We start from the raw sequence: 25,128 nt of genomic DNA, 5'->3' as shown, positions 1-25,128 counted from the left end.
ATGTGCACGAGCGCCCTGGTCACTGGCTTGGGATAGTAAAGCCTTCCCACATTCCTCCCCATGATCTCCCCACCCTACATTCTAGCCTCTGGAAAATATTTGCACTGAGAGACAGAGCCTATCTCTGTCTTTGGACTGATGCTCAAATGCCAAAGCTGAGGGGAAGAAGCTGGTCTCATATGCAGAAAACATGTACATTAGCATAAATCCCACAAGGTGGACACTGTGTGCATTAGGAAAATGATTAGATCGAGGAATTGTTTATCAGGATAATCTAGGCATGTATGCTGTGGTGAAATTATAAACCTATTAGTAAACCATTTTTATAGCCAATGGTCCTCCCATTGCATTTTATAAACTATAGATTAAAGTGAATATTTTACTGTGTAATAATGATGGTGTACCCTGCACGATGTTTTTATGTTCCCTTGGCTGACACAATAGGAAGAACACATTTTTGACAAAGTGCTTGAATGACTGAGTATATCTATTCCTCATGATTCACCAATGTTTCATCTCTAGAAAACTGTATTTGTCACTAGTTGGATCAAAGGCGTCATACTTTAAATCTTTGGTATCCACCATGCAGGCTTCCCTACCAATTTTTTTTTTTTTGTAGAGTTGAAAGCTGTAATGTGTACAAGGTAATATGCACAGATTACTCAGTGGCTGTGTAGATCATCTGTGATCTACCATATTGATTTTGTGATCTGTGATCTACCATATTGAAACCATGTGAAAACTGGTGTTCCTGGTTTTGTGTTAAAAGTTGAGGTTCTGTAGATACTTCATGAACGCTCTGTCACTTATGACAGGTGACTGCTGCTGTGACCCTGAAACTTCTTCATTAGGGCATAAGTTTCTCCTCCCTGCTGGTTGTGCCTACTCCCCTAGGGCCAGAGAAAAGGCCTGGCCTTGACCTAGAATCAAGAAAATGTGTTCAGACACATAGGTATCACAATGTCCGTAAAGAATATCCTGAAAATATAGTTCAAAATATGAGTTACTACAGTTTTTTAGCACAGTTAATCCATATCCTTGATGCGGCCACCTGAGTGTCAGCAGAGTCTTGAAATCAGTCCATGGCATCCTAGGGGAGACTGTTGACCCAGTGCTCTTCCGTTTATACCTTCCTTTGTTTATTCCTCAGTGACAACATCGGGAATTCCTTGTGCTTATCAAACAGGTCAGGTAGGCATGGCCTGAGGCCCTCTGAATCCTCTCCAAACATAGACCCTAGTGTGGATTAGTGCGGCGTACAAAGCAGGATTGTTCCCTGTCCTCCCAAACAAGAAGGCATCCCATTTCCAAGATGGTCAAAGTCATGGCTTGTTGGCATTGTTTCCTATGGAGGGAAAGTGCTTGTTGAGTGTGTTTATCTGTGTTTGCTCCCCTCCAAAACTGAGCACCGAGCACAGCCATGCTTGGATCCAGTGTCCCTTCTTGCTGGTCATCGTAGTTCCTAACACTGGTGTGTGATAAGGGGAGAGCACGTTTCCATCCATAGATGACATCAGCAAATTTCATCTCAGCCCCTCCTCACAGGCCTCTTCCCACCAGTCTCAGATGGGAGAACCAAGTCCCTCAGAATTTCACTGCCCGAGATCATAAGGCACTCAGAGGGTGGACTAGAACCCAAGTTCGGTGCTCTTCCTCCTAGAGCAGGTAAAGTGTGTGATGCTTCTCTGGAAACACCATGTAAAAAAGTAGAGATTTAAAAAGATTTCATGTTGGTCCATGAATGATTTAATCACAGCTAAGGTTTATTTCCCCATAGGTTATCCTCCAAAAAAGAGCTTGAAAAATAGTGAATTTGTATCAAGTTCAAATAAACAAGAAGAACATTTTTCTAAACTATTTGGTAAGTGATCTCCTCATGTGAAGCCATCAGGCTGTATTTGAAGAGTCTCACCCCTCTCCAGGGTCATCTCTCAGCTAACCCAATGTTTTGATGGGAGGGAAAGTGTTGGCGTTGAGGCTGCAGCAAGTTCTTTCAAGTGTCAGAGTCCCAGGAAATTAGGAAAGTATGGAAGGTAAACACTTGGCAAGAATTCCGGTCCTCAGAGAGGGCTCCGTGCAGCAGAGCAGGGCTACCACATGGGAATTATTTCAGATGCTGAGCCGGACCCCACCCTAGACCAGCAGCATCACATCTGCCTGATGAAGGGCCCGGGAGATTCCTGTAGCAATGGATGGTGAGGCCTGAGGCTGAGATAAACCTTCTCCCCAGGTCATCAGCCCTAGCTGAACATGAGGATCCCCTGGAGAGAGTGTTAAAAAGACAGCTGATCAGGGGCACCTGGGTGGTACAGTGGTTAGGCCTCTGCCTTTGGCTCGGGTCGTGATCTCAGGGTCCTGGGATCGAGCCCCACATCAGGCTCTCTGCTCAGCAGGGTGCCTGCTTGCCCCTCTCTCTCTCTGCCTGCCTCTCTGCCTACTTGTGATCTCTGTAAAATAAATAAATAAAATCTTTAAAAAAAAAAAAAAAGACAGCTGATCAGATTCCCTGGCATTGGATGAGATATTTGCACCAGTAGTTTTTAAAGCTCTCTAGGTGATTCCACGCTGGGACTCATTGATATGTTCCAAGTCTCACATGTAACATTTGAGAAAACCAAGGCCTGGAAAGAAGATGGTAGGAAGCTCTAAGAATATGTTACAATTGAACTGAACTGCCAAAAAGTATCTTAAGCAACTATTTTGGACGATTGGATTCTAGTGGAGCACTTGCATCGTCCAGAGGAATGCTTAATGAAGAGACTGGTAAATGTTAGTGAATTTTAGTGATTCATGTATATCCTACCATTCTCCTTCCCCCAGGCCCATAACAGGTGGCCAAGTAGTCAGCAGCCTGCATTCTCAGTGCAGTTTGCTGGTGCCAGAATGGGCAATAGGAACCCATCTTCAGTGTGTTTACTGTCTTTGATGAATTAAGGAAATCAGGAAAATAATGAACAAAATGAGAATATCAATAAAGAAACAAATTATAAAAAGGAACCAAAGAGAGATTCTAGAGTTGGAAGGTACAGTGGCTAAAATGAAAAACTCACTGGCAGGATTTGACAGCACATTTCAGCAGGTAGAAGTAGGAATCATTTTGAAATTGGACAATTGAAATTGTCAAGTCTGAGGAGCAGAAAGAAAAAATATTAAAAAAAAAAAGGTCAGAGGATGAGGGACCTGTGAGATAGCATCATGTGTACCAACATATACATTACAGAAATCCCAGTGAGAGAAGAGAGAGAAAGAGGCAGAGAAAATATATGAGGAAATAATAAACAAAACCTTCTCAAATTAGATTATTTTACATATCCAAGAAGCTCTAGAAACTCCAGGCATAAATGCAAGAGATTCACACTGAAACACATTATAGTCAAATTGCTGAAACCCAAAGACAAAGACAGAGTCTTGAAAGCAGCAAAGGAAAAACTACTCAGTGTTTACAAGGGATTCTCAATCAGATTAATGGCTGATTCCTCCTCAAAAATCATGGAGGCCAGAAGTAATGATATGACACATTCGAAGTCCCGAAAAAAAAGTGCAGTCAACCCATAGTTTTATATTTGACAAAACTATTCTTTGAGCATAAAAGATAAATTAAGACATTTCCAGATAAACAAAAGCTTAGAGATCTGCCCCCTAAGAAATGCTAGAGAGTACTTCAGGCTGAATAAAGGACACTAGACAGTCAAAAGTTTGAGAATAAAATGAACACTGGTAAAGGTGACTATATAGGTTTATGTAAAAATCAGTATTATTGTAATTTTGGATTGTTACCTCGTTCCTTTTTACAATGTGATTTCAAAGGCAATGAATAAAACAATGATTGTAAATTTATGTTCATGGACATACAATGTGTAAAGATGTAATTTGTGACAATATAGGGTAAGGTAGAGATATATATGAGCAGAGTGTTCATATACTACATTGGTACTATTCAGACTACGTTGTTATAAGTTTAAAATGTTAGTTGTAATTCCCAAAGTAACCATGAAGAAAAGAACTAAAACATATGTAGAAGAGTAACAAAGAAGGCAATTGAAATATAACATTACAAAAAATTGGGGTGCCTGGCTGGCTCAGTCTGTTAAGCATCTGCCTTCAGCTCGGGACATGATCCCAGGGTCTTGGGATCAAGTCCTATATCCGGCTCCCTGCTCAGCAGGGATTTGGCCTCTCCCTTCCCCTCTGCAGCTCCCCCTGCTTGTTCTCTCTCTCTCTCTCCTGCTTGTGCTCTCTCTCTCTCTCTGTGTCAAATAAATAAATAAATAAATAAATAAATAAAATCTTAAAAAAAATCAACAAACTCCTAAAGGAAAGCAGTAATAACGGAACCTAGGGACAAAGAATTTATAGGACACGGAGAACAAATAAATAGCAGACATAAATTCTTTTTTAATCAGTAATCACATTATGTGTAAATGGATTAAACTCTTATTAAAGGACAGAGATTAGCATATTGGCTAGAAAATCCAATTTTCTTGTTGGGAATGTAAAATGGTATATCTGCTATGGAGAACAGTATGGCTGTTCTTCAAAAAATTAAAAATAGGATTACTGGGAGGCCTGGGTGGCTCAGTTGGTGAAGTGTCTGCCTTTGCCTCAGGTCATGGTCCCAGGGTCCTGGGATTGAGTCCCACATTGGGCTCCTTGCTCAGCAGGGTGCCTGCTTCTGCCTCTGCCTGCTGTTCTCCCTGCTTGTACTCACTTTCTTGTTGTCTCTGTCTATCTGACAAACAAATAAATAACTAAGATCTTTAAAAAATTAAATTAAAAAAAATAGAATTACTATATGACCCAGTAATCCCATATTTGGTTATATATCCAAATGAATTGGAAGTCTCAAAGAGATGTTTGTCATACTTATAGCAGCATTCTTCACGATAGCCAAAAGGTGTCCATGGATGAATAGACTAACATAAATCCCACAAGTGACAGTGAACCCCTTTAACATATATACATACACACATATATACACACAATGGAATGTATGTATGTGTGTATGTATATTCCATATACATACACACATATATACACACAATGGAATATTATTCAGCTTCAAAAACAAAGGGAATTCTGTCACATGCTACAACATGAATGCACCTTGAGGACATTATGCCAAATGAAATAAGCCAGTCACGGGAAAACAAATACTGTATGGTTCTATAAATAAGAGATACCTTTTTAAAAAATTTATTTATTTATTTATTTGACAGAGATCACAAGTAGTCAGAGAGGCAGGCTGAGACAGAGAGGGGAAGCAGGCTCCCCGCCAAGCAGAGAGCCCGATGCGGGGCTCAATCCCAGGACACTGAGATCATGACCTGAGCTGAAGGCAGAGGCTTTAACCCACTGAGCCACCCAGGTGCCCCTAATAAGAGATATCTTAAGTCAAATTCATAGAAAGAAAGTAGAATGGTAGTTGCCAGGGGCTGGGGTAGGAGAGGTGGAAACAGGGAGTTGTTTAATGAGTATGGAGTTTCAGTTTTGCATGATGAAAAAGTTCTGGATGTCTGCTATACAACAAGGAGAATAAATACTACTACTGAACTGTATACTTAAAAATGATCAGGATGGTAGGAACTTCTGGCTGGCTCAAACAGTGGAGCATGCAACTCTTGATCTCAGGATTGTGGGTTCAAACCCCACATTGGGTGTAGAGGTTACATAAAAATAATAAAATCTCTAAAAAAATGATTAGGGTGGTAATTTTGTGTTATGTGTTTTTTAATATAATTAAAAATAAAACTTATTTAAAAATTTAACATCTTTTTGTGATAAAAACACTCAATAAACTAGGAATATAAGGGCACTTCCTCAATGTGATAATTGCCATATATGAAAAATATATAGCTGGCATCATACTCTGTGATGAAAGAATGGAAGTTTTTCTCCTAATATCAGGCATGAGACATTCTTGCCAATTCTTTCAACATAGACTGTAAGTCCTAGCAGAGAAATTAGGAAAAAAAAAAAAAGAAAAAAGAAATGAAAGGATCTAAAATAGATCCATAAAAAGTTCACAAAAATTGTTAGAGCTAAAAAATTAATTCAGATAACCATTAGTTTGTTCTCTATAGTTAAGTCTGTGTCTTTAAAAAATTTTTCTTAAAAAAAAAAAAGATTTTATTTATTTATTTTTGAGAGAGAGAAAGAGCATGAGCACAAGCAAGGGGGAGGGCAGAGGGAGAAGTAGACTCTCCACCGAGCAGGGAGCCCAATGTGGGACTCAGTCCCAGGATCCTAGGATCATGACCTGAGCCAAAGACAGATGCTTAACTGACTGAGCCACCCAGGCACCAATATCTCTTCTTTGGTTTGATTCTCTCTCTCTTTTCCCTTCTCTCCTTTGTTTTGTTTCTTAAATTCCACATATGTGAGAAATAATATGATATTTGTCTTTCTCTGAATGACTTATTTTGCTTGGTATAATACTCTCTAGCTCCATCTGAAAGTTTGCAGGATATAAAAACAACACAGAAAAATCATTTGCATTTCTATATTCTGATATGAATAGCCCCCCCCCAAAAAAAAGTGAAAAGAGATGGAGAAAACAATTCTGTTTACAGTGGCATCAAAAAGATTAAAATACTTAGGAATACATTTAACAAAGGAGGCAAACATCCTGTACGCAGGAAAGGACAACACATTGCTGAAAGAAATGAAAGAAGACCTAAATAAATGGAATGATATCCTATGTTCACGGATTCAAAGACTTACTGTTGTAAAGATGACAATAGTCTCCAGAGTGATCTACAGATTCAGTGCAAACCCTATCAAAATTCTAATTGCATTTTTTGCAAAAATAGAAGAACTCATTCTGAAATTCCTATAGAATCTCAGTAGACCCAAAGTAGTCAAAATAATCTTGAAACAGAAGAATAAATTTGGAGTGTACCTGGGGGACTCAGTTGATTAAGCCTCCCACTCTTAGTTTCGGCTCAGGTCATGATTTCATGGGTTGTGGGATTGAGCCCCGCATCAGGTTCTGTGTTCAGTGGGGAGTCTGCTGGATATTCTCTCTCTTTCTCCCTCTCTAAGACAAATAAATGAATATATCTTAAAAAATAAAAGAACAAAAAATTTGGAAGTATCCCTATTTCAAAACTTACTACAAAACTACAGTGATTAAAAGAGTATGGCACTGGCATAAGGATATCTGGATTTATAGATGAATGGAATGGAACAGAGAGTCCAGAAATAAATGCATACATCCATGGTCATTTGATTTTAAACAAGGGTGTCAAGACCAAGGGGAAAAAACAGTCTCTTCAACAAACTGTCCTGGGAAAACTGAGTATTCACATGCAAAAAAATGAAGTTGAATCTTTACTTAATAGTAAATAGTAATACACAAAAATTAAAACAACTGGTTGAAAGACCTACATTTTTGAGCTAAGCTTTAAATTCTAGAAGAAAACATAGGAGAAAATCTTCATGAGCTTGGATTAGGCAAAGGTGCATTAATTTTGGCACCAAAAGCATAGCAACAAAAGGAAAAATAGATAAATAGGACCTCACCAAAATTAAAAACTGTGCATCAAGAAATACTATCAAAATAGTGAAAAGACAACCCACAGAATGGAAGTAGATCTCTGCAAATCATTTATCTGATAAGGGATTAAGATCTAGAATCTATAGAGAACGGCTACAACTCAAAAACAACAAAAAAACCAACCAACCAAATGACCCAATTTAAAAATGAGTGAAGGACTTGAATAGATATTTTCCAAGGAAGATACACAAATGGACAATAAGAACATGAAAAGTTACTCAATATTACTAGTCATTAGGGAACTGCAAATCAAAACCACAATAAGATAAAACTTTGCACATATTAGAGTGTGTTTTTTTTTTTTTTTTTAGGGAAATCAGTGTTGGTGAGGATGTAGGAAATAAGTGAGAATGTAAAATGGTGCATTGGTGGTGAGAATGGAGTGTGTGGAAAGCAGTTTGGTGGTTCTTCCAAATGTTTAACATAGAATTACCATATGATCCAGAATATACCATATGATCTAGAATATATTCTAGGTATATACCTACTAGAATTGAAAACAAGCTCAGATGGATAATTGTATACCAACGTTCATAGCAGGATTATTCACAATAGACAAGAGTGTGGAGATAATTCAAGTGTCCATCACAGATGAATGAATATGCAATATGTGGTATAGACATACAATGGAATATTATTTGATTATAAAAATGAATGAAATTCTGTTACATGCTAATTCATGGGTGAACCTTGAAGACATTATACCAAATGAAATAAGGAGACACAAAAGCACAAATATTGTATGATTCCACCTATGTGAGGTATCTAAAATAGGCAAATTAATGGAGATAGAAGGTAGAATAGAGGTTCCCAGGGGCTAGGGGGTGGGAGAAATGGAGAATTATTGCTTAATGGTACAGAGTCTCTGTTTGAGAAGATGGAAGGTTTCTGGAAATAAATAGTGGTGAGGTTTGCACAACAGTGTGAATATCCTTAATGCTCCTGAATTGTACACTTAAAAATGCTTAAAATGGAAATTATATATAATCAACATAGATTATATATATATATATATATATGGTGTTTATATATATATATATAAACGCCATAAATTATATATATAAATTTTTTTTCATAGCTTTTTTTTTTTTTAATTTTATTTTTTATAAACATATATTTTTATCCCCAGGGGTACAGGTCTGTGAAACGCCCGGTTTACACACTTCATAGCACTCACCATAGCACATACCCTCCCCAATGTCCATAACCCCACCCCCCCCTCCCAAGCCCCCTCCCCCCAGCAACCCTCAGTTTGTTTTGTGAGATTAAGAGTCACTTATGGTTTGTCTCCCTCCCAATCCCATCTTGTTTCATTTACTCTTCTCCTACCCCCTTAACCCCCCATGTTGCATCTCCTCTCCCTCATATCAGGGAGATCATATGATAGTTGTCTTTCTCCGATTGACTTATTTCGCTAAGCATGATACCCTCGAGTTCCATCCACGTCGTCGCAAATGGCAAGATTTCATTTCTTTTGATGGCTGCATAGTATTCCATTGTGTATATATACCACATCTTCTTTATCCATTCGTCTGTTGATGGACATCTAGGTTCTTTCCATAGTTTGGCTATTGTAGACTTTGCTGCTATAAACATTCGGGTGCACGTGCCCCTTCGGATCACTACGTTTGTATCTTTAGGGTAAATACCCAGCAGTGCAATTGCTGGGTCATAGGGTAGTTCTATTTTCAACATTTTGAGGAACCTCCATGCTGTTTTCCAGAGTGGTTGCACCAGCTTGCATTCCCACCAACAGTGTAGGAGGGTTCCCCTTTCTCCGCATCCTCGCCAGCATCTGTCATTTCCTGACTTGTTAATTTTAGCCATTCTGACTGGTGTGAGGTGATATCTCATTGTGGTTTTGATTTGTATTTCCCTGATGCCGAGTGATATGGAGCACTTTTTCATGTGTCTGTTGGCCATCTGGATGTCTTCTTTGCAGAAATGTCTGTTCATTTCTTTCTTGATTGGATTATTTGTTCTTTGGGTGTTGAGTTTGCTAAGTTCTTTTTTTTTTTTTTTAAAGATTTTATTTAGTTATTTGACAGACAGAGATCACAAGTAGGCAGAGAGGCAGGCAGAGAGAGAGAGGAAGGGAAGCAGGCTCTCTGCTGAGCAGAGAGCCCGATGTGGGGCTCGATCCCAGGACTCTGAGACCGTGACCTGAGCCGAAGGCAGAGGCTTAACCCACTGAGCCACCCAGGCGCCCTGAGTTTGCTAAGTTCTTTATAGACTTTGGATACTAGCCCTTTATCTGATATGTCATTTGCAAATATCTTCTCCCATTCTGTCAGTTGTCTTTTGGTTTTGTTAACTGTTTCCTTTGCTGTGCAAAAGCTTTTGATCTTGATGAAATTGCCAATAGTTCATTTTTGCCCCTGCTTCCCTTGCCTTTGGCGATGTTCCTAGGAAGATGTTGCTGTGGCTGAGGTCGAAGAGGTTGCTGCCTGTGTTCTCCTCAAGGATTTTGATGGATTCCTTTCTCACATTGAGGTCCTTCATCCATTTTGAGTCTATTTTCGTGTGTGGTGTAAGGAAATGATCCAATTTCATTTTTCTGCATGTGGCTGTCCAATTTTCCCAACACCATTTATTGAAGAGGCTGTCTTTTTTCCATTGGACAAATGCTTTGTTGAAGATTAGTTGACCATAGAGTTGAGGGTCTATTTCTGGGCTCTCTATTCTGTTCCATTGATCTATGTATCTGTTTTTGTGCCAGTACCATGCTGTCTTGATGATGACAGCTTTGTAATAGAGCTTGAAGTCTGGAATTGTGATGCCACCAACTTTGGCTTTCTTTTTCAATATTCCTTTGACTATTCGAGGTCTTTTCTGGTTCCATATAAATTTTAGGATTATTTGTTCCATTTCTTTGAAAAAAATGGATGGTATTTTGATAGGAATTGCATTAAATGTGTAGATTGCTTTAGGTAGCATAGACATTTTCACAATATTTATTCTTCCAATCCAGGAGCATGGAACATTTTTCCATTTCTTTGTGTCTTCCTCAAATTCTTTCATGAGTACTTTATAGTTTTCTGTGTATAGATTCGTAGTCTCTTTGGTTAGGTTTATTCCTAGGTATCTTATAGTTTTGGGTGCAATTGTAAATGGGATTGACTCCTTAATTTCTCTTTCTTCTGTCTTGTTGTTGGTGTAGAGAAATGCAACTGATTTCTGTGCATTGATTTTATATCCTGACACTTTACTGAATTCCTGTACAAGTTCTAGCAGTTTTGGAGTGGAGTCTTTTAGGTTTTCCACATATAGTATCATATCATCTGCGAAGAGTGACAGTTTGACTTCTTCTTTGCCGATTTGGATGCCTTTAATTTCCTTTTGCTGTCTGATTGCTGAGGCTAGGACTTCTAGTACTATGTTGAATAGCAGTGGTGATAATGGACATCCCTGCCGTGTTCCTGACCTTAGCGGAAAAGCTTTCAGTTTTTCTCCATTGAGAATGATATTTGCGGTGGGTTTGTCATAGATGGCTTTGATAATATTGAGGGATGTGCCCTCTATCCCTACACTTTGAAGAGTTTTGATCAGGAAGGGATGCTGTACTTTGTCAAATGCTTTCTCAGCATCTATTGAGAGTATCATATGGTTCTTGTTCTTTCTTTTATTAATGTGTTGTATCACATTGATTGATTTGTGGATGTTGAACCAACCTTGCAGCCCTGGAATAAATCCCACTTGGTCGTGGTTATATATATAAATTTTTTTAAAAATTTTAAAAACAGCAACAACAAAATAAAGTCTAGGGAGGTCTTTTCAGAGAGCTGAGATGAGGGAAAATGTTTGAAACCACAGATGCAGTATGGAAGCCATCCAGAATCCAGAGAAATATCTCCTCCCTTGTGGTGTGTGTGGGTTAGGGGTAGACACTGAGAGTTACATCTGGTCTGAGAAAGAGCTCTCAGGATTGTGAGCACTGATGCTTCCCTCTGGGTTAGGACCTGTTGGGTGTTCTGATTGCAGAACTATGTCTGCCAATCCTGCTTGGAAGGGCCATCTCTCTACATGGGACATGGGCCTTTTTTTCCAGGAACTGCCCCATGTTGGGAATTCTGGGTTTGTCCTTCCTCCACGTGTGCTATTAAAGAGGTTCAGGGGACCTGCACTGAGTGTCTGGCTGGTTGCATGGTGGGTAGTTACCATGACTGAATGAGTGAAGGGATGCAGATAGCTCTTGCAGCCACCTTACTGTGCTGGGAATTCTCACTTGGGAATCAGAGACTTTTATCCTCCTTGCAGAAGCCCCATGTCTCTGAATCCCACCCAACATGTGTGGAAGGGGAGTGAGTGAGTGTGAAGGTGGGTGTCTGGTTTGGGGTTTGGGAGGATCCCATCATCCCCTAAAGGCCTATTGACCTGCCCAGCACCACGTTAGTGTTGGCCTTGGCGTTGGGGCCCACCAATAAACTTTCCAGGTTCTCTCTGAGCAACAGTTGAGGAATTTACAGGTCAACATATCTATCAAGGAAGGGGCTGGTGACAGGATGGCAAAGGTTGAGTATCTCTGCCGGATAGGTGACAAGGTGAGTAGAGATGGTCGCCCTCTCTATACTATCAAAAATGGGCGCTATTTGAGGTTAATAATATCTCATTTAAAAAATTAACTTCCTTTTTAAAAAGGTACAAAGGTATCAGTATGAAATGGGTAAAGAAAAAGTTAATAGTCTCCTCCCTACACCCTTTCCAGCGGCCAGGTGTGTATTCTTCCTCTCTCTCCATCTGTCTCTGTGCCAGTAAAAACATATGTGCTTGTGCAGAGATTTTTTGTTGGTTCTACTGCTTTTACAAAATTGGAATCATTCTCAATAGTGCCCTTTTCTCACCTTGGTTGGAAAGTGTCAGTTCTGGTGAATTAAAAAGTATGGTATTTACACAAGTGATAGTCTCCTTATACATGAAACTAAAACCTTACATTTATTTAATGCTGAAGTTCTATTTGATCTTTCTTTGTTCCCTACCTCCATAAAGATAACTGTTATAGGTTTTTTTTTTCCATTTAAGATTTTGTTTGTTTATTTGAGGGAGAGAGGGAGCGCACAAGTGGGGGCTGGGGAGGGAGAAGCAGAATCCCTGCTGAGCAGGGAGCTGGATGCAAGGCGGGCTCAGTCCCAGGACCCTGAGATCCGTGACCTGAGCCAAAGGCAGACGCTTAAACCAATTGAGCCATTCAGGTGCCCCATTTCAGTAGTTTTATCCTACATTTACAGACCTGTGTTTGTACCTGTAAAATTAGGTTGCATTGTGTTTAAAAATTTTTTTTTTAATAAAATGGGATCATAGTGTGAAAAAAAGTGGGGCTGGTGACAAAAACTCATTATTTTGAATAAGTAAATTTGAAAGTTAATTTTTTGGGTCCTTAAGCATATTCTGTCAGGTGAGTGGAACACCTACCCATGTACCAACAGCCTTGAAAAAAGGGCTCAAAATATATACAGAATGGATGGAATTTGTGAGGGTTATTTTCCTTGGCTGTGCAAAGTAGAACTAGAAAGGACAAGAAACTGCTGTCCCCAGGGAAAAGTAGAAGGCTGAAAACTTTAAAAAGGAAAGAAAGATGAGTACATTTAAAAATGTATAACCATGAGAAATTAGGAACAGTTTATAAAGAGCTTTCTGACTTTTAAAAATCTGTTCTGCTTTATGTTTGCCCTGGAGGACTTTATCCTATAAAAATACATGGGCCAGGGGCGCCTGGGTGGCTCAGTGGGTTAAACCTCTGCCTTCAGCTCAGGTCATGATCTCAGGGTCCTGGGATCGAGCCCCACATCAGGCTCTCTGATCGGCAGGGGGCCTGCTTCTCCCTTCTCTCTGTCTGCCTCTCTGTCTACTTGTGATCTCTCTCTCTGTCAAATAAATAAATAAAAATTAAAAAAAAAATACATGGGCCATCTTGGGGACCTCTCAGAGGTGGGTCAGAATGATAACAGGAGCAAGAAGGAAGATAATGACACTAAATGTCATGAGGTTTGGGGCAAAGTTTCTAGCTGCATATCTTTTCATGGGAAGTATTTACTTCTCAAGACATCTAGCTCAATCACACTTTTACAGAAATGATTGTAGGAGTTAGGATTTCCCTTCCCAAGACAAGGTATTTCAGAGTGTAATTTCATATGTCCCCTGAGCTTAATATCATCTATTTACTGTATTTGTAGACTGCTTTAGGTACTTACAGAGAAAAATGTCAATCCCCCAAGGCTGGTATTAACACCTCTTTTTTACTTCACTTGAGATGAAATTCTACAGCAAGTGTTTTACAAGGCTCCGTATGGGACACCATTTGATGAAGCCAGAACAGCAGGCAAATCAATTACAAAGAGAGACATGAATTCAGAAAGCAAGTATATGTCTTTTAAACTATCGGTGCATATATTCCTATAGGTCTCTGTATTATGTGATATATACAGTGCTATCATTTTAGCATTTGTTAAAACAGCTCCATGTGTGGCAAAGACAAATCAAGAAAGGAAGGAAAGAATTGTCTGCAAACCACTTTATAACCTTCAAATCTATGGTCTCAGATGTGCCTATCCTTATGTTTTGCGGGGGGTCCTTGGAGTTCATGTGTCAAGCAGGTTCTCACTTTCTGGAGGCTGTTCAGAAGATAGGAACTGGAATTACAACAGGAGCCCTGAGTAACATCATAACTTTGTCCTGCACACACTTTATATACACCCTCCCCCCGCCCCCCGCCCCGCATACTTTGATACTTTGCTTAGCCCCTGGGGAGAGCTGGTGCAGTCATTAGTCCCCGAATTCAATGGATAAGACCTAGGCGAAAAAATCACTTGGCCTAGGGCACACCAGGAGAAATAACAAAAAAGAAAAGTACACTCTTCCCAAAAGCAGCTTCAGATTATTACTTTTTTTTAAGTAGCAGTTTGAGAATTAAGACAGTTGTTTGATCATAGGTTGTAAGGATAGAATTATGTATCAGAAACTCCCAGCAGTACAGGGAAGTGCCCTGGGCAGCCGAGAAATGGGCACTGGGTTGGAATTTTGCATACAGATGTGAATTTCAATTCCCGAGGTTTGTTTCCCACAGACTCTGCGTGGGCACCAGCCTCTCCAGTCAGCAGCTAGCGGATGCCTTGCTCTACGCTGACATGTAAACTTTCAAATGTACATTCCAAATACAAGTGGAAATCTATGCCAGCATTTCAACACTTAAAACAAAATATGGACCCAAAGTGCTCACTCAAAAGTGTGTACTGATACAAATTTTTCTCTTTCATCCCCCCCCACCCCCACCATAGTTTTCATCAAAGGACTCAATGTTGCTGGGTATTCTACTGCACCAAGGTTTCTCTTTGGCAGCGTGGACAGAATTTCTACTAATGGTAAATGCAAATGGACATACTCGGAATTGGGGGCCAATAAGTCATACCTCATCTTCTTGTACCTGAGTTTGGAAGCAAATGTGACACTGAGCTAAGCATCCTATAGATGAAGCTCAGACTATCTTCTCTAGAAAACTTGGCTGGATAATGTGGTGCCTTCTTTTCGAATTGGGAAGAGTACCTATGGTTTCCCCAAAACCCCACCACAAGAGAGTTTGATTCTGTAAAATTCACAGCATTGAAGAGCAGGTCAAAATATTTGCTCTCTGGAAGCTGATGGCCAGAAGTACCTGAATCCTCTTCCCAAACTTACTCGAGAAGTCCCTTTCTCCCGCTGCGGGCAGGGACTGATGAGGTACAGAACACATTCTTGAAGTGATAGCCCAGAGGGGTTCTCTCCCTCCCCACGATGAGGACTGTGGGAAAGTGTTCTCCTTTAGCTGATGAGCAAAGGCTCACTACACAGACCCAATTGTGGGGGGAGCACATTGGCTCTGAAGACAGGATAAGAAACTAGCATCCCATGAAATGTTTCTTCCCGAAGCAGCTAGAAAGATTAAAAAGGAAAAATAGGCTAATTATGTCACTGTCCAAGCTGGCAAATATGTGGTCTTTCCTGGGAATAAGAATATGAACTACGTCAGTGGTTCTCAACCCTGACCAAGCATCAACCATGGGGTAGAGGATGAGAAATGGGAAGAGATTATCAACCCTTACTTTTGGAACCCACGAGAGTTTCTAAAAATGGAGTCCGGGGTTCCACACAATTATGCCTATTTTCCAAGTGACTTACCTACAGGTAACATTTGGAATCATTGACCTAGATGGTTTTTGGAGATTAATTTACTCCCAAATTCTCTTTAAAATGAATACCTCTAACATTCCTGAATTTGTCCTATAGATTTCCTTCTGTGAATTTCATGATAATCATAAATTCAATGTAGTTGAGTATCTCTTTGGCACCTAGGTCTATACCAGCAGCTGTGAGAGAATGATTTTATACTGAGAACCATACATGGGTTCGAATGATTTAATCAACACAGTCCAAGTCATGCCATTTTTCTCTGAAATGGCTACACCATTTATTAAAAAGTCCATCTGTGTTCTGATGATCTGAGATACCTCCTTTATCTTATACTAAATTTCCATATGTCCTAGGTCTCTTCCTGGGCTTTCTATCCTAACCACTGGCCTACTGGTTGCTGTATACAAGAGTACCACACTGGTTTTTTTTTTTTTTTTTTTTTTTTTTTTTAGTTTTATTTATTCATTTGTCAGAGTGAGAGAGAGCACAAACAGGGGGAGCAGCAGAGGCAGAGGGAGAAGCAGGCTCCTGCTGAGCAAGGAGCCGGATGCGGGACTTGATCCTAGGACCCTGGGTTCATGACCTGAGACGAAGGCAGTCATTTAACAGGCTGAGCCACACAGGCATCCATCCACCCTATTTTGATTACAGAGGCTGAACTACTTTGTGTTAGTGCCTTATGCGACTAGCCCCTTCTTTGCAGTTTTTGTTTGTTCTGTATTTTCCTCGCAATTTTTGCATGTTTGTTTTTGCACATAAATTTTAGTATCAACTTGTGTAACTTCATTAGAAGCCTGTCGATATTTTTATTAGCATTGCATTAAATTTATAAGACAGTCATGCATTAAATTTATAAGATAGACATGACTACTCACTTTGGGAAAACTGATGGTAAGTCATTCTGTGCTGGAATGGGGATGTCTTTCTATTTCTTCAAGTTTACCTTTGGCTCCTTCAGTGTGTGATTTTTCTTCCTTATAGGAGCTTGACTCAGTGCCTGGAGTATAAAATGGATTTATTTTCCTCTATCTTCCCAGACCCCCAAGGTGTACAGTTGCCAATCTAAACTAGGTTTGGAGGCCATTCCTTTTTTTCTTTTTTTCTTCAATACACAAAGGATCATATTAAAAATCGATCATTACACTCATCTTGATAATCCATGGTGTTGAGTTTCTAGGAGTCTCACAATGAAAAGAAATACATAGATTAGAAAACTTACCTTGGGAGTATAATGTCAGGTTGAATCATCTGAACTTACTGTTTTTTATAGGTTGAAAATGGTTAAGGGCCTCCTGGGTGGCTCAGTCATTTAAGCATCCAACCTTGATTTCAGCTCAGGTCATGACCTCAGGGTCATGAGATCAAGCCCTGTGTCTGGCTCTGCGCTCAGCAGGGAGTCTGCTTGAGATTCTTTCTTCCTCTCCCTCTGCTCTTCCTTCCTGCTTTCTCTCTAAAAAAAATAAATTAATCTTTTAAAAAAAATCTGTCATATTTCATATGGTTTGACCTCAACATGTGGTTCAATCATTGAGGGGGTCTCTGCTTAATGGGATGGGTCATATACCAAAGTCCAGGCTTCCTGTAGAGTGTAGATCCCTTTGTAATAGTGTCACTTCTCTCCATCCACAGAACCGGAGGGAGCTGATTAAAATCCTTGTTTATGGGGCTCCTGGGTGGCTCAGTGGGTTAAGCTGCTGCCTTCGGCTCAGGTCATGATCTCAGGGTCCTGGGATCGAGTCCCGCATCGGGCTCTCTGCTCAGCAGGGAGCCTGCTTCCCTCTCTCTCTCTCTCCCTGCCTCTCCGTCTACTTGTGATCTCTCTCTGTCAAATAAATAAATAAAATCTTAAAAAAAATCCTTATGTTTATATGGACATAAGCAAATATTTCCTTTGTTCAGCTATCTTCCTTGGAATTTCATTTCTACTGTGGCTTTAAAATAGGTCCAGAAATTCTTTGGTCCCCTTCCTCTTGAGTGTGGATGGACTTAGTGACTTGCTTCAAATGAATAGAACATGACAGAAGTGATGGTGTTCTGCTTCATAGATCAGGTCATCAAAGACATTTTGTTTCCTGCCCAGCTATCTCTTGAATTGCTCACTCTGGGGAAAGTCAGTTGCCATGTTATAAGGACATTTCAGTAGTGTCCACTGACTTAAGGAGAGGCCCTTGTGATGCTTCCAGCTAGTGGAGAGATGAGACCTTCTGCCAACGTCTGTGTGAGTGAGCTGTCTTGGAAACAGACCCTCTGGTACCAGTAAGCCTTCAAAGGACTGTAACCTTGGCCAACAAATCAGGCTTAGCTGGGTGGTTCTGGCTCAGAGTCTCTCATGAGGTTTCAGCAAGAGTCTTCAGGATTCCTTCTCTCACTCAAGACCTAGCTATTGATCTCCTACTTGGTGAGAGGTGCTGTGCCAGGAGTTGAGAGCTAAACAAGGAAGGCACTTGTGTCCTCCAAGATTTCACTGCCAATAGGAAAGTCAGAGTCATCCATAATTATTAGCTATAACTATGCTAAAATGGAAGGGACATAACAAGTGCTTCAGGTTCTTTGAATGGAGCTTTGAGAGCACAAGAGATGAGGGACTGCTTGCCAAGGTTTTTTGAGTAGAGAGAGTGAATTAAGAAGAGACCCCCTGCAGACAGTAGTAGAGGTCACACCACATAAGAAAAAGAGGCTGACCAGGTCTCTTGTCAGAGGCCAGCTGCTCTGAAGCTGTTCTGTTGGAGTAGGAAATCTAGACCACACAAATCTTCCTTAGCGGCCGTAACCATACCTGCCCCCCCGCCCTGTGCCAAAATTAATGGTGAAAAGAGCTGGGTAGGAAGAGGGCTGAGGAAATGTTTGTTATTATTATTTTTTTTGAGAAGTGAAGTGTCGTGTCAAAGTGTGCATAGGTGTGTGTGAGTTCCAGCTATTACTGATTGAGCTCTGCTGAAGGGAACCTAGTTCTCAGTTAACAGTGCAGCAGTAAGGTGCTCTTTTTTTTTCTTTTAAAGATTATTTATTTATTTATTTGAGAGACAGAGATCACAAGTAGGCAGAGAGGCAAGCAGAGAGAGAGAGAGGAGGAAACAGGCTCCCCGCTGAGCAGAGAGCTCCATGTGGGGCTCAATCCAGCACCCTGGGATCATGACCTGAGCCAAAGGCAGAGGCTTAACCTACTGAGCCACCAAGGTGCCCTAGTAAGGTGCTCTTAAGAGAAGCAATCAGAGTCTTATTTCAGTGCTAGTCTCCTAAGAGGAAAAACAGAGAAATTATGATGTAAGACTTCAACTTTTCCCCAAAAACAACACCCAAATTTCTTGGTTCTGGACTCATTTAGCACAGTTTGACCAGGCCCAGGATGTGACTGGTACTTGAATTGAGTCTACCTCATGGATGTGGGGCTTAGCTTGTTGTCCTTGCTCCAATAATGGGCTACTGTTTCTTTCATAGTTAGTGGTTTTCTACCATTGAAACGAGGTCTGGAAACGGCCTCATTTGGCAAAACTTGGTAACTGTGCTTATGTTGTCTCACCGAAAAAAATGCAACAAATGATCAAAATCACAAGCCACATTGATGGTAAGCATAGACAGTGGCTTCTAATTCTGGTTTTGTTTTTGTGGTACGGAGACACAGAGGGTGAAAATTTGTGTTCAAATCATGAGTCAATCTTTTCCACACCTCTGTGAAAGAGCAAGGCCAGTGTAACCCCTTAGCAGATTAACTCTACACTGTCCAGAGTTTTCTGTGTCTCTGTGGTTATTAATCTCTTGACTGATTTGACAAGCTGGCATTTCCGTAGTCAAGTAATTATGACTCACTTTAAGTTGGAAGTTTTCTTTCTTTTCTAAGCCAGGCTAAAGAAGGATCACATTTCTCTCCTTTTCCAGAAATAATTAAGACCTCGAGAGGCTGTTGTCTCATACCACAGCGGTGTCAACCACATTGTCTGATCCCCACCTCTTTGAGAACTCAGCCAAGGCAGGTTCACCAAACTCACGCCAAAGCTGCCACTCAGCTCAAAGGCATCTGGGCTTGGGGACTCCAGCCATGAAGTGTTCTGGGGGTACATGGTTCATTACTTCTCACTCCTCTTCTTCTTCTTTTTAAAAAGATTTTATTTATTTATTTGACAGACAGAGATCACAAGTAGGCAGAGAGGCAGGCAGAGAGAGAGGAAGATAAGCAGGCTCCCTGCTGAGCATAGAGCCCCAGACACGGGGCTCTATCCCAGGACCCTGGGATCATGACCTGAGTCAAAGGCAGAGGCTTTAACCCACTGAGCCACCCGGCACCCCAAATCTTTTTTTTTTTTTTTTAAGATTTTATTTCTTTGAGAGAGAGAGAAGAGTGTGAGTGGGGGAGGAGCAGAGGGAGAGGACAAGCAGACTTTGTGCTGAGTGTGGAGCCTACTGCAGGGCTCGATCCCACGGCCCTAAGATCATGACCTGAGAGGAAATTGAGAGTTGGACCTTTAACTGACTGAGCCACTCAGGTGCCCCGAGAGGAAGTTACTTTTATCATAAAAATAGAACTACTGGGCACCTGGGTGGCTCAGTGGGTTAAACCTCTGCCTTTGGCTCAGGTCATGTTCTCAGGGTCCTAGGATCAAGTCCCACATCGGGCTCTCTATTCAGTGGGGAGCCTGCTTCCCCCCTCCAACTCTCTCTCTGCTGCCTCTCAGCCTACTTGTGATCTCTGTCTGTCAAATAAATAAACAAATAAAATCTTTTTTTTTTTTAAAGATTTTATTTATTTATTTGACAGAGAGAGATCACAAGTAGACAGAGAGGCAGGCAGAGAGAGAGAGGGAAGCAGGCCTCTTGCTGAGCAGAGAGCCCGATGCGGGACTCGATCCCAGGACCCTGAGATCATGACCTGAGCCGAAGGCAGCGGCTTAACCCACTGAGCCACCCAGGTGCCCCAACAAATAAAATCTTAAAAAAAATAGAACTACTTAGGAGGGCCTTGCTGGCTCTGTCATTAGAGCATGTGACTCTGGATTTTAGGGTTATAAGTTTGAGCCCCGTGTTAGGTATAGAGATTCTTAAAAATAAAATCTTAACAAAAACTAGAACTAATCACAGGCCAATGGTTGTTTTTAGATGAACACATTTTGTCTTTTGTCTTCCGTAGATCACAATTCAGAGAAGAGGGATAAAGAATCCTCTCTCTCCAACAGGAATATGAATGAGCCATTTACTGCTATAAATAAAGAAACACTTGAAGAAGCAGCTAAGACAGGTAATAAGTTATAACAAGACACTTACGAACTAATAAGCTTATAAGCTAAACAAGACACGAACAGGTAACTTCAGAATGCATCTGTGCCTTTCATGGTATTTTAACAGAGGAGATGTCAGCACGTCTCTTATTTACCCACAATGCATACAATCTGCCAGTAAAATGATGAATGAAACTAACTCTGGGGATTTGATCACCCCTTTGAAAAGATGCTACTTTCAGTCATTTCTACACAGCCAGGGTCCTTCCTAACACGGGCATCATCATCTGAGCCTCTGCCATTACTGCACACTGAACTTTCTAACAAGTAGGAGGGATTAAACCCAAATGTTGACTAGTCCCTGGTCTTCAGCCTTGGATGACCTGAGCCTGGGCCCATTCAGAACGGGTAGCAATTTGCCCATCCCTACCAGCAATGTACTGACTTTTCCCAACAGAGCCCTTGGAGTGGCTCGGTGCTGCTGCCTCTCACTGTAGCTTAGATGGAAGTGGCAAGTTGGACGTTTCCAATTTTCTTCCCACAACCCAAGATGGCCCTTGGCCAGCATCCCCCGGCCTGCATTGCTAGCCCCTGCTCAGCGCTTCTCCACACCAAACCATCCAGTTCCTATCATGGAATGTCTGTGCCCCATTTCCCTGCTTCCTGCTTTTGTCACATTACAAGTGGAGTGACAGAAGCTCTAGGAGTCCCTGATGTTGGCTGGGGTCTCCAGCTAAGATTGTCTTGTGCTCCCAAGCCCACACACGGTGGCATTCAAAATCTACCCTCAAGATTTTGGCAAGTCCCTACAGGCTGTAAGAGCTGAAGTTCATCGGGCAGCATGTTTATCCTTGTGAATGAGATTCCGCCAAACCTATGCACTTGAGGCAGACGCTATATATGGCGGAACTTCTTGAAGCTGGGAGGGCAGGGTGATGGGGGATAGCTCGAAACTGAGTATTTGATTCCATTGTTTTTAGTAGTCATTGCAGAACTTTCCACCCCCTTGGGGGCCCCTGCTTCCCCCTTCCATCTGACCTTCCTCTATTCTTCTTCTCCTGCAAACTGTGCCTTGTTGTCCCTTCTTTTTGGTTGCTTTGCTGCTTCCTGGGCTCATACCCTCAGCGTCTCACCTCCAGCACCACACAGCATCTCATGTCACTGCCAAACAGCTTAGGAGTGTATTTTCCTAAACAAAGCCAGTTTCTTCCCCCAGAGGACTTCTGGAGTCAGAGGCCAAATTTCTAAGGTTTTCAGTTCTGCTGTAAGCAGAGCTAACATGTTCGTCCCTGCAGATCTGTATGGGGACTTTCTTTCTGTTTACTTTGCCATGTGTCTTTTCATTTAGAGATTCCAGATAAGACCGTACCATGTGAGCAGCTTCTGCAGTTCCTCCAGAGGAACATCATCATTGGTGCTGGCTCGGTGGCGGGAGTCCTCGTGGTCACAGCATTGTTGCTGCTGGCCTTGACCATGTGCTGCAGGAGGAAACAGCAATCGTGAGTGGCTCTTAGCGCCTGCTTTCCTCCGAAGAACTCATGCGTATCCGTGCCAATGTTGCCCCTGAGCTTCCTGGTCATCCTGGAGTTACGTTGTATATTCATAGGGTACAGATGGCCCGGGCTAGGAGCCCGGTGTTGACGCACAGCCGGGTATGGATTTCCTGGCTGGGTCCATGCTGGCCTCCATAAAGTATCCCTTAGGTTAGGTCACACCAATTTTCTCACTGATGGCCACTTAAAAAAGAGGAGATGGTACAGCCTCTGCCTGAAAGATTGGAAAAGAGGAATACGAGGGCAGGGAGGGCTGAGGCTGTGGAGGAGATGACCACAGAGCTGACATTTGGCTTGTTCACCCTGGGTCAGCAGCCCTGGTGGTTAGAATATTGAACGATCCCTCCCAGGACCTCCCACAGACTTTTCAGTCTTCCCCTGGGGTCCTGCAAATGAAGGGCCTGGCCCAGCAGTGGCCCTCTAGGGCTCCGCTCTGATAGAGGCCATGTTGACCAGTCAGGGTCTGTCTGTACCACTTGCTGAATGTGTCTGTTATCCCCCTGATGAGAGGGCTCTGACACAGTGGCTGTAACCTTGAGTAGGCACTAGAAAGTAAATGGCTTACAAGATTATGCATTTGCAGTAATTGCATCTTGAAATTATGTGCCTCTGTCTGCATCCCTTGAGACACACTTCTTTATCACAGGGAAAAGCAGTTTCCCAAGGCCCCTCAGGTCTTGCCCAACACTGTGTTATGTGCTCATCTTGTCCACAGAGAAAGGAAGCTGTGGTGTTCCGTGGGGGGTGAAGTGTCCCTCCCCCACAATTCGGAAGCTTCAGTACTTAAAATTGCCCACAAGAGTGACATTGCTTTCCTTAAAGGTGTTCTTTAAAACACTATGATTCCTGAGACTGGTAACCCATTCAGGCCAGCCACTACTGCCTCACATCCAGCTTCCTCCTCTGACACAGGACTGAAAGTCAAAGAGGAGCCCAGAATGTGGCAGAAGTTAGAGATGGAAGATTTCAAGAGCTTCTGGAAGCTTGATGCACTTCACAATTCTGACTGGAGCTTATACATCAGCTTTGTCATTTCCCTTCTGTGCCTTTAGAAGATATCACAAGAAGTGGCCAAGACCGTGGCTCCATCCCACAGAGGCAAATTGAAGCTGTGGAGAGCCTGTGTTACCACAAAGTTGGGGGCAGGGGAAGGAGTTTCTTGGAAGCTCTCTGGTGCCCAGAGGCAAAATGAATTTCACACATGACAGACCTTCCTGAGGGGCCGTCGAATGCTCACCCCTCAGAAACTTAAGCCTCCGTCACCACCCAAAGCATAGACAGTAGGAATTCCTATACACGTTGTTGCACAGTGTGGTTTTGTGTGTTTTATTTCAGACATCCTCCAGCGAACATGACATATAATATTTTTATTCTGCGTGGGAAGACTTGGTGGCAGAAGTTTCAAGAAAAGAACCCCCAAAATCACAGTGAGAAACAGAAACAGTTGTTGAAGGGCAAGTCCTCGGTCTAAGCCAGCTGGTGGGGCCCACGAAACCAGGACCGGAAGCTGTGATGCCAGGCAGTTGTCCACCCAGACACCACGGAGAGGCATTTGATTTCTGGCTGTGAGGTGTGCTCCACAAAATGTTTACCTTCTTCTGTCAGTCTCGAATGGACCAATACACGGATGTTGTACTACAGGGTGCTTAGAGTTTGGTACGGACTGATAGCTAGGGAAGGAGACGCAGCACATTTGTCCAAACACAAACCTGACCAACTACCAAGTTCTTTATTTATTAAAGCATTGATTCTCTGATTCAGCCATTCAGGGAGCAGATATTAATTGAATGCCTAATATGTAGACAATCTCAAGCACGAGGCAACCAAAGGTTTTGGAAGCAGGCCTGGTCCTCATGGGTTTCTGAGGAGAGGGCAGACAGCTAGCTGAAGATCTTTGGTGGTAGACTTAGGCCTCTGAGCTACGATCTGAAGGGGTCCAGAGGGGATGGGGTGGGGACACCTGGAAGCCTTCCTCCCTGCGCTGGAAGGTGGGGTCTGGGGTCACACTCTCTCCTGGGATGGTGACGCAGAGGTTGGACCTGGGGCTGGTGCAGGGGCTCCTGGAGGCTGCAGCCGCCCTAGGGTCCGCACCCCAGCTCCCAAACAAAGCGGCTGCACACCCTCTGTGGACCCCATGGGGGCCACGGTGGTAGGGCGAGGACGCGAGTGAGGTCCAAGGTCAGGCTGTGGCCTTGGCCGAGGGTCCCTGTCCAGGGGGACAAGGACACGTGTGGGGCCTGGCTGGAAGGCATCTGGAGGTGGGTGGGTTTGCCAGGGAGTGAATGGGGCTCTAGGGAGGCAGGTGGCCTCAGGAGGGCGGGGGACACATCACACCCAGAGGGACCCGTAGACTGAGGGCAACCAGGGAAGACAAAGAACCTGGGGCATGTCCTGGACCATGGGCATGTACTAAAGGCCAGGGACACATCGGGTGCTCACCAGCTCCCGTGGAAGTAGCCCCCCACCCCCATCCCGGGCTGCTGGTGGCTGGGCACCCAGGGCTCTTGCTCAGACACTTAGAGTCTCGCCATGTGCAGGCCCAGGCTGGTCTTCCCCTGGCCTCCTCCTCACTGCTAGCCTCTGCATTCCTTTCCTGGTTCACAGGTCTCCTGGGTCACCTTCAGCCTGGGACTTTTCCTCTACCTTAATA

At 42.4% G+C, this 25,128-nt stretch overlaps 1 protein-coding gene across 1 annotated transcript in view; it reads left to right on the top strand.

Moving 5' to 3' along the window:
• The window catches only part of C9H2orf92 (chromosome 9 C2orf92 homolog), a 44,231-nt gene extending 19,997 nt beyond the window's left edge, over window positions 1–24,234 (top strand). The window contains exons 6-12 of the mRNA XM_047746300.1: window positions 1,546–1,665; window positions 1,778–1,861; window positions 13,803–13,907; window positions 14,827–14,910; window positions 20,838–20,945; window positions 22,274–22,424; window positions 23,814–24,234. Coding sequence (XP_047602256.1) covers window positions 1,546–1,665; window positions 1,778–1,861; window positions 13,803–13,907; window positions 14,827–14,910; window positions 20,838–20,945; window positions 22,274–22,424; window positions 23,814–23,949 — 788 coding nt within the window. The 3' untranslated portion in view covers window positions 23,950–24,234. The remainder of the gene's footprint in view (window positions 1–1,545; window positions 1,666–1,777; window positions 1,862–13,802; window positions 13,908–14,826; window positions 14,911–20,837; window positions 20,946–22,273; window positions 22,425–23,813) is intronic.
• The last annotated feature ends 894 nt before the right edge of the window (window positions 24,235–25,128 follow it).

Source organism: Lutra lutra, chromosome 9 (assembly GCF_902655055.1).
Source record: "Lutra lutra chromosome 9, mLutLut1.2, whole genome shotgun sequence".
NCBI lineage: Eukaryota > Metazoa > Chordata > Mammalia > Carnivora > Mustelidae > Lutra > Lutra lutra.
Note: the sequence above shows the minus strand (reverse complement) of the source record. Positions and strands in the feature narration are given on the sequence as shown.